At 39.1% G+C, this 10,312-nt stretch overlaps 1 protein-coding gene across 1 annotated transcript; it reads right to left on the bottom strand.

Moving 5' to 3' along the window:
• Positions 1 to 460: 460 nt before the first annotated feature.
• Positions 461 to 9,647, bottom strand: LOC145992755 (lysozyme C, milk isozyme-like). Its single transcript, XM_083129142.1, has 2 exons — positions 9,591 to 9,647; positions 461 to 1,003 (listed from the first exon to the last, which is right to left on the bottom strand). The coding sequence occupies exon 2, from the start codon at positions 951 to 953 to the stop codon at positions 528 to 530; it is 426 nt and encodes a 141-aa protein (XP_082985268.1). The 5' UTR covers positions 954 to 1,003; positions 9,591 to 9,647; the 3' UTR covers positions 461 to 527.
• Between the last annotated feature and the right edge of the window lie 665 nt (positions 9,648 to 10,312).

The raw sequence follows: 10,312 nt of genomic DNA, 5'->3' as shown, positions 1-10,312 counted from the left end.
CTTAATTTCTGGTATGGCCAAAAAATATCAATTTTTGACAAGTTTATGAACAAAAATTTGGCTAATGCAACTTTTGTAAGTATGAGCAAATCAATCTGAGAGGCTCTTCCTTTCTCATGGAATCCATGATGGCTTTTTTACAAAAATCTTGGATTAGGCAGGGTTCCACACTAGAGCAAAAAGCTCATATGGGCATGTTGAGCTTGTTTTAAGTATAGCCAAACCTGCTTGAGGGGAGCTCTTCCTTTCTCGTCCTGGTTATACCACAAATACAACTACTTGTGGACTTAAAACAATCAATCAATTCATCCATCTCATCTCGTCATCATGCATCCTTAGTTTCGCGATTAGCCAAATTTGGCAGAAAAGCAAAGTAAAATAGATTGAATCAATCAACCAGAGCTATATTTTACCATCTCTACACAAGCCAAAACGTTCTTAGTATTAACAAGAGCTTGGATACATGTATTGTACATTTATTTATTTAATTCCTAATCAGTATAGAACCTTTTCCTTGCCCACACCATTCAGAAACACCCAGCAACATGACTCGAGGTGTCCCCCTTGCAGAAGCCGTGGACGCTGTATGACGACCACGCCCCAAAGCCCTTGTGCTCCCTGTAGATCTGCTTGGCGCACTTGACGTCATCGGCTATGTCGTTGTCGATATACTTGGAGCAAGAGGTCTTGCACCCGTTGTGCTTTCCCGGAGAGCACCACCAATAGTCGTTGATCTGGAAGAGCCCGAAGTCCTTGGTTTTGTTCTTGTTCTTGGTGTTGACGATGGCGGTGTTGAGGCTTGACTCACGTTCGGCGATGCACACCCAGGTTGACACCTGACTCCTGGGGATCCCGTGTCTGTTCACCAACTCTCTCGCTAGCTCGCATTTCGTGTAGACTTTGGCCTCGGCTGTTACCAACAGCAGCAATGGGAGTAGGAAGATGGCCAGCATGTTGGACTTCTTTCCTCGTTGTCTCCTTTGGTGCCCAATAGATGAGAAACCTGACACAATAGATAAGAAATTCATTCAATCATATCGATAATGAGTGATTTTTAGGATGGGATAAAATACACTGTTGTTTTCCAGCAAGATAGTGCACCACCCCACTTCGTCAGGGACTACCTCGCTGACACCTTCCCCGATAGGTGAATCAGCCGTGGCTCACCGAGACTTTATACGGCTCGCTCTCAGACCTGACCTCCCTAGACTTTGTTGTCTATGGTTTCATTAAGTCTAGGTGTACTAAGTAAAGATTAACACCAAAGAGCAACTGACATAGCGAATAGGTGCAGCAACAGGGAAGATCACGCCAGCTATGTTGGAGCATGTGTTCCGGTCGGTGCTATACCTAGACTTACAGGACCACCACATTTAAATGTACTGAGTTTGTCTTCGAGTCATTTTCAGCAGTACTGTCAATTTGTCAATAAATTATTCCTGATTACAATGTCAAGAGACTTTTGAATCACCCAGTATTTGGTTTGAAGGCCGCATCCACTTCCAACAAGATGCACCACACTACGTCACCGAAGTCCGGAATATACTCAACCGATTTCCCAAACCTCAAAACTTAGAAGCGTAGGTGTGCCAAATCAGGTAAACGAGGTGGCCATGCAATTGGCCCACCTCAACCTAGAAATCGGTTATTGTGGATATCCCTGACTTCGATGAGGTAGTGCACCATCTTGTTGGAAATGGATGCGGCCTTTAATCCAAAACACACAGCGAGCTCCCTATTGACCAGTTAATGCAGCCATTTTTAATGGAACTGCCGCTGGCGCTTGCGGTGGCGAAATTCGGTACTATTCCACAATGCTAGTGAAATGCAATGACACCACAACGAATTCTGTAACGTTTCCTAAAAAAAATTTACTCACTCACAAAGTTTCAATTTCAATTTCAATTTTACTTTATTAAAGGGCGAGGTTCAGCCTGCGGCTGTTCTACCACCTAACCCCGATGGATACATATACATACTAAATACATTCTACCTACTAAATGTTTGTACAATAACAAACAAAGAAGAAAGAGAGAAACATAAAGAAGACACAAAAAGAACAAATACAAAATTGAGAACAAAGGCTCGTCTACACACTAAAAATAATAATAATAATAAAAAGATTGAAAACAAATACACAAGGATACACAAATTAATTGACACAATTATGCTTGGTGTGATATGGTTAAGAATAATACAAATTAATATTAATGTTATGTGTAAAAAACATATAAATGTTCTTAATATGCGAGAAAGGACAAAATATTGTTAAGGGTTGGCAACATATAAGGGGAAAAGTAAACAAGCAAAATGAAGATGAAATACTTGTTATTAGGAAGTTGGTTCAGAAATGCGAGCTATTATTCGTGAGTGCTGGAACACAGATATTGTTCATTTAACAATAGAGTTTTTAGTTTGTCTTTGAAGCTGTTGCGATTAGTGAGGGACGTCATGGAAGGCGGAAGTTCATTCCACGCTCTTGCAGCTGAATACGTAAATGATGATTCGAAAAGCACTAGTGTGTGCTTTGGAAGTTCAAGTTTCGATTTTCCCCTTGTTTTGTAATCATGTATTTCCCTTCTGAATTTTAATTTCTGGAATAGGTTTCTAGGTGTTTTGGTTTGTAAAAGATTATGAATAAAACAACACAGATGCAATTTTCGGCGTCTGGCCATGTTCAACATTTTGTTTGCGTTTAGGGTTCGGAGGATATGATCGTATTTTCTTATATGGTACACGAAACGGAAACATGAATTTTGGACTTTCTGGATTTTGGTTTTGTTTCGAACGGATAGATTTGGTCCGAAAATTACGTCGCAGTAGTCCAGTAAAGGAAAGATAAGTGATTGGACTAGTCTCATTTTAATCTCTGTTTTTAGGCATTCTTTAAAGCTGTACAGCGATCTTAGCACGGCGTAAGCTTTTTTAATTTGTTCTTGTACATGAATAAAGTCCTCTTTGGACCGCCCTTCATTTGCCGAGGAGTGGTCAGCATAACCCAGTATAAAGCTATGTAATTTCGATCTGTGATCAAGGCATGGTGTCCAATCACCCTTCTCTCCACCTGGTGGCCCACTCAATGAATCATTGAAAGAGTTGCAAATAATGATGGAACGATAAACAAGCTTAGTTGGGTGGCTAATTGTTAAAGTTAAACATTAGTTTCATTTTAATAAAGGTGAAAGTAATAGTCAGTAGTTAGGCATTTAAACCCATCTATATCGTAGACGCGACTGCAGGTCAGGTATCTCTCCCCCACCCTGGAACATTTCTTTGCCTTCTCTCTACTTGTCTGAAAACAGTAGCCTAGCTGCAGTGTTGCCAGTAGCATATTTGAATGAACGAGTGAAATTTTTGCGTTCACCGCACATATGGCCATTTTGCACCGTTCGATGTATACGAGTAAACATTCCCTTATATAAAAACCTTACCTGAATTTTTCTCAATAAATGGGTGTAAAATGTAGCTTGAGAAGGGTTAAAAGTTCAAGTCTGTAAAGAAACCTACACAGGATATCCACAACATGTTAAAAGGCCTCCTCGATTGGGTAATGGTAGTCAAGTGATTCCGGGTTCTATAGCCGGTGGAGGCACATAGTGTTTCGGATCCGACTTGAAACTGTAGGTTCAGACCCGCATAGCATATCTCAGCATGAAGTGGACTTACAAACTCAAACAACACGTTTAAAAGGTAAGACAACATTTGAAACTCTACCAGATACCATGCAAAAATGCCGTGCTTCTCAAAAACCTAAAATTATTTGTCAAAATATTGTCAAGTATCCAAATCTGATGAGTGTACTGGTCCGTCCCAACTATTCTCTTGTTACATTATGACCTTATAGAAACTGGCGAGCTGGTCACCTTTAGCCTTGTGAATAATAAAGTAATATTTTTACCTTTAACATGCTGTTTAGTGCAAAACAATGACGGTGCCTTTATAACTCGATATGCAAACTTTTCTTGACAATTTCAGTTAATGTCTTTATTAAATATTAAAATTAAGAAATTATTTTATTTTGTTTCATGCTACGTGCTGCCATCTCTCGGAATTAATAAGACAATTTTCTATGCTTTTGTTCAGATTTGTTCGTAATTACTGTAATCCGTTGTAATACATTGGAAAGCATAGGCGTGCGCACACTCTCTGATTAGGGGAGGCAAAAGACTTGATACAAGTTAAGTCGGGAAAGATAAACCTCATTTTATCTCACTGTTTTAGTTTCATTGTGTGTGTGTGTGTGTGTGTGTATAATGCAGCAACATAGAGGCACCATAACGAATAAATAAATTGTCTCTGAAATGATCCCCGCTCCTATTCCTCCAAACAATGTTCATGCATGTAAGAGAAAACCGTTTAGCAGCAAGAGTCTGACGTACTTAGTAGTTATAACTTCTCTCTCTGGTAATTTACAATGCATTACAGAAAACAAGAAAATTGCGAGCGAAGCGAGCAGGAATATTTTTAAATCCAAATTTTTGCAAACTGAAAACAATATTCATTTAATATGACACAAAAAATTTCACGGGGGCATCATGGCATTCTCATTTACAATTTTTTCCATTTCGATCGTTCGGCGCCCAGGGACAAATCCCACCGCCCCCTACCTACGGCTCGGAACTTACCAAGACTGCTATATCCAACGTGGATACGGGCAGCGCGGTGCGTGCGGTGCGATGCGAGCAACGCGGCAGTCGTATCCGATCAAACCTGTAGTCAGCAATGAGTCCGTCCTACGTAGACACGTGACGCGTGCGATTCGTCCGCTCGCAACGCACGCAACGTTTGATTTTCAAACAGGTTTGTTTTGTATCGCATTTGCCGTCCGGTGGCCAGTCGCCAAGAAATATGGAAGGGCTTATTGCAGAAGTGCAAAGAAGAAATGTGTTGTGGGATAAAAGAAACCCTCGTCACAAAGATCGTTTAATTGTTGATAAGGAGTGGGATTCCGTAACAGTCTTCACGTTTTAAGTATTTGAAAGTCGTGAGTGGATGAACAAACACATCAAATTGTATTCACTGAGAAGTAATCACAGAATACGGTTCGTACATTTTCTGTTGCTCTCGAAGCGCGGTTCTTTGCCTTCGAGAGCTGTAGGTTCCTGTCCATCACATTTTCGTCCAAGACGTTTACAAGAGAATCTTTTTCTATGTCAGTTATAACATTATGCAGAATGCGAATTGCTTTAACAATATGAACAGCATGCTGTACACTACTTTCAATTGGTTTCAATAGGATCCTAAATTTCGCAGAACTTATGCCGAAAGCATACTCCACTGTCATTCGAGCACGCGATAAACGATAATTGAAATATGAGGCGGCTGCATTATTTGAACTCTTCTTTTAGAATATGGTCTCATAAGATATGTTCGTAATGGAAATGCTTCGTCTCCTACAAACACAAATGGGTCTTTTTGATGGAAGTTGGACAGCTGCAAATCTTTTGGTAACGATAAGAAACCATTTTCGACATTTTGATAAAGTGCTGAGTTAGAAAATACTCCTGCATGACTTTCTTTGCCATATGCACCCACATCGATCATTAAAAATCTGCACCTTGCATCAACAACGGCCAAAAGCACCGAACTGGAAGCCATGTTCGTCGCAACTGCTCATCACAATCGCACGCAGTAACGTTGGACACTCCCGGCGTTCACGCACATATCTGCGGTGCGGCGCTCGCATCACACCGCACGCACCACGCTGCCCGTATCCACGTTGGACATAGCGTTGCGAGCAAAGCGAGCAAGAAAATTTTACGAAATGTATTTTTATTTGTATAAAATTTGATATCGATGGGGGCAATTGCCCCTCTGTGTCGCCCTGCTGGTATTCTTGGCCGTCCGGAAAAATAATGTAAGAAAGATGCGAAAACTAATTCCTTTTGCCCTGCTACTCTTAGATTCTACTAGTCTTGCTTTCTTTTACCTCAATGATTCCCCCCCCCCCAGAAATTGATATCCGTTCAAGATTGGGGAGGGGCAATGGCCATGCACAGTGATGTGCCGTAGACTATAAGTTTACGTCTACATGCGTTGTCTACACGTAATCTACGCGTAGATTACATTGGGTTGTACGTAGTTTACATAGATTACGTAGACAATCTAAAATGCATTAAAATTAATTTTGAAGGGTTTCATGAAAGAAAAGTGACATTTTCAACTATATTGGTTCCTAACGAAATGAAAGAATCCTATTTACAACAAAATTTATCTTCTCTTGTATCATCAACTATGGAAGAAGATAAATAGTATGCAAAAAACAACAACATATGGCAGTCGTGAGGCAAGAGTGGTCTTTTTCCCATAAAACACTAGAATATTTCCTATATTAGGTTTCTTCCTAGGTGAGAAATTGTTCGAATTTGGAAGAAAGAGTATGATAAGTTCTCTTCACAGATTAGCAACTGATACGCAGTATAATTTTCTTTTAATTACACGGCGCCCTTTGCTAAGTTATCACCTTTTGCCATATTGTTTACATAGATTACGTAATGTACGTGTATAAAATAGTCTACGTGTAGAATGTAGACTATCGTTGTTTACGCGTAGACGCACATCACTAGCCATGCACCTCTGTGATTTCGCCACTGCACCCCCTAGCCCCGTAGTTGCTTTGAACTTTAATCGGCTTGAAAATACTTAATTTTCTCTAAGAGCATAATATCGTTCAATAACGCGATAAGATTCATCTCCACTAAATTTCTAGGTGAAAGTACAATAATGTAGGAGGGACACGCTCGTCTGGAAGGTCGGGTAAGGATGGCCACACCCGCCCCCCCCCCCCCTCTTTGAAATTGAATGTCAACCTAAAAGTATACATTTCACACGTATAATTTGATTTCAGTCATAGTAATTTACATTAATGCGATAATTTCAAATTCGAGTGGTGTTTTTGAGGGGGCAACACTATTATGGGGGTAATATGCTCCATGGAAAAATACCTTGCTTGTCTCTCCGTGGAAAAATCTGCGGACGCCCATGATTAGGGGGGGGGGAATTGCCCCCCCTTGCCCCCCGTGCACACGCCTATGCTGGAAAGGTCATAATAATTAACTGACGAACTCTCTAGCCTTCTTAAACCCGAATGTTTATGGCTGCAGCAACACAAGCCTTCCATCTGTCCGTATCCCGGGTAAGATCAATTCAATCTTTTCCATCCTTACTGATTTCCTTCAGGTCCATCTCAATATTATCCATCCATCTTCGTCTTGCCTTCCTACAGGTCTCTTACCTTCAGGTTTCCCAACAAGAATCCTGTAAACTCCTCTTTCCTCTTCCATTCGTGCCACATGGCCTGCCCACTTAAGTCTTCTTGATTTAATTATTCTAATAATATATTGACATGAATACAAATTGTGTAGTTCTAAACTAGGTAACCTTCTTCTCTCATCTGTCACCTCATCCTTTTTAGGTCCAAATATTTTTCTAAGGATTTTATTTTCAAATATTCTTAGTATCCTATAAAAGAAATCCACCGAATGGAATTCAAACGCAGGATATTTTGGTTACAATGAAATGTAATACAATTTATGTAGTTCTAAGGAAAGGTTATAGTTAGGGATAGGATTTTGATGCAAATGCATCTTTTTTTGGTAAGGGAGAAACATTGCATAAGTAGATAAAAATGTATTTTAGACGTAAGTGAATTAATTGGGATGCCTTTGTTAGGGCATTGTTTTGCATTTTTGACCCATTTGGAGTAAATGTCATTTTTTAATCTTTTTAAACTGTTTAAGTCATTTTTCGGCCTTTTAAAAGTCAGTTCATGCATTTTTCTACATTTTGGGGAAAGAAGGGGCATTTTACATGCAAATGTAACCCTTTGAAGGAGAGAGGTTCCCGACTCTCGTCTCATTGCGGTCAGCGCAGTTCTGAATGACCGCGTTTGAAGAAACAAAGAAATTCTGTGCAGTATTGTTGACACAAGCTGTTGTATAACAATTCAGCTCAAACAATGTGATTTCTTCCTCTATCAGTAATTATATTGTTGCCAGACGGATTATTGTTACGTTTTGTGCTCTGCATCGGACATCTTGTCAGGGAAACAATTTGCACTATATGGAATTGAAAGTGACTTAACAGCAAGTGATATTGTTCATTTCAAGTACGCTCATCTTGTGTCGGTGGAAGTCGAGAGAAGTTTTTCCATGTACAAGGCTCTCTTGTCCGAAAACCGACAATCATTCACTTTTGAAAATTTTCATATGATTTTCGTTGTGTACTGCAAACTCAGTACTCCTCAAAGTGTAAAAGATGACAAAAAGTGAACTTTCTTACTTGTACTATCATACGCAATGAACATGTGACAGATACTGTAACGTTAATTTGTAATTTGAATTTCTCTTGGTAGTTTATAAATTTGTTCAACAAATCTTTCAGAATTTTTAGGTCATTTTTCTAAGTTTATAGGGCATTTTCCTGCATGTATTAGGTCATAAATGTATTTTTTAAAGGTCATTTTTTGGCAATTTTAAGGTTATCAAAATCCTAGCCCTAGTTATAATAGTTGTTTCAACATTGAACAGTAAACAGCGAATAATAGGCGACAAAGTAGGTTTGATCACAATAATAAAAACTGTTTACAGCACTTGAAACAAAGTTATCGTATATGTCTGAATCGTGTGTAACCTGCGTCCTATACATGAGACGAAACGTCCATGTGTGTTCTTTGTGAGCGTTTATTCATCATATTATCACTCGCTCTCATTGTCGCGATTAGCCGAAAGTAGGAAACGAAAAAAAGAGAAAGGTAATGAAGAGAAAATATAAGATAGGTGAAAATAGAGGGTGAAACAAATAGAGAAGCAGAGGAAAGATGGAGGAAGAAAAGAAACAACGAAAGGAAGACATGTAGAGATAAGTTAAGAAAAAGAAAAAAAGAACGACAAGGGAAAGAAAATTATACGTAAAAAGAGGAAATGAAAGAGGTGAGGTAGAGAAAGATGCAGGAAGGAACGAGATAGAGAGACATGGACAACGGAAGAAAGAAAGCTATAAAAGTAAATAAGGAAAAGACGAAAGGAGAGCAAAATAGAAGAAGGAGGAAAGAGAAAAAGAATAAGATAAAATGAAAGATTGGTAAAAAGAATAGAGTGTTAAAGAAACAGAGAATCAGACGGAAAAGAAAGATGTATGAAGAGAAAGAGACAGGGACAGATGAAGAACGAAACTAGAGAAAGAAAAGAAATAGAGTGAAGGAGAAAATCAAGTAGGTAAAAAAACAGAGAAGAAGAGGAATGCTGAATTAGAGAAGCGGATGAAATGAGAGATAGAAGGAGAGGAAGAAACAAAACAAGCCAAAAGGATAGAAATGTAATAGAAGAAAAGGGAAGAAAGATGGAGCAAGAAAATAACATTTGGAAGCAGAGGAAGAAAGAACAAGGAAAAGAGAAAGTAGAGATCTCGTGAAAACATTTCCTCCACCCTTGTATACAGACCCAACTGAAATTTTCTGGCGTTGACACTGGAGGGAGTGACTTGAAATTATTCCTGCCCCATCAGTTTAATTAAATATGCCTTGAATATCGTTTCATGAAAACTAAAGAACTATTACGAGTTACAGCACGAAATGACTGAACACCACTCACCTCTGTTCGCAAGAGAATCCTACTCGGCTGAGATGACCTATCAGAGACTGCTTGCAGTGCCTTAGGGTGCATTTCATTTATATTCGATGCCGTATCGCCTGCATGTGCAAACGTGCATATGCAAATCGTGACGCAATCTGGCGGGAAAGAACAGAGCTAGAAAGACGTGCATCGCTTCCCAAGTAGGCAACCTGCGGGGAAAAACAGATAAGATTCTCATTGTATTCCCGATTGTACTTTGTGCCAATCAACATCTCATAGAGAAGTATGATTGCTTATCGAACGCGGCACAGAAATAATTGTATCCATAATTGCATTCCTTATTCAAACCGTATACTCAAGGTTTCTCTATTCAAGGTTGAAGAAAACATTCGTGTACAGGGTGTCTCACAAATCGATGCACTTTTTTCGTACTGGTCATTGTTCGTATTAGGAGTTATCTTTGAAACGGATGGAGATTTCAACCAATCACTTGAGAGTAGGGAATATATGAGCCATATATTGCGTTATAAGTATTGTAATTTTTAGAATGTAAGAGAGTTAGTTGATGCAATAAATAATATAGTTATTTCACCTGTGTGTTAGTAAACGTGTTTCAGTGAAAATTTCAGTAAATTTAAATGGCGGTGAATTTTCAGTAGACCTCCGCTTTGGTAGTCACTTCTCTATATATCTTTCTCTTTGTCTTGCTGTTCTTTGATGTGAGTTTTCTCTATTCTATT

This window comes from Lepisma saccharinum, chromosome 9 (genome assembly GCF_977018435.1).
Source record: "Lepisma saccharinum chromosome 9, izLepSacc3.1, whole genome shotgun sequence".
NCBI classification, from domain to species: Eukaryota; Metazoa; Arthropoda; class Insecta; order Zygentoma; family Lepismatidae; genus Lepisma; species Lepisma saccharinum.
The sequence above is the reverse complement of the archived record's forward strand: the minus strand, read 5'-3'. Positions and strand labels throughout refer to the sequence as shown.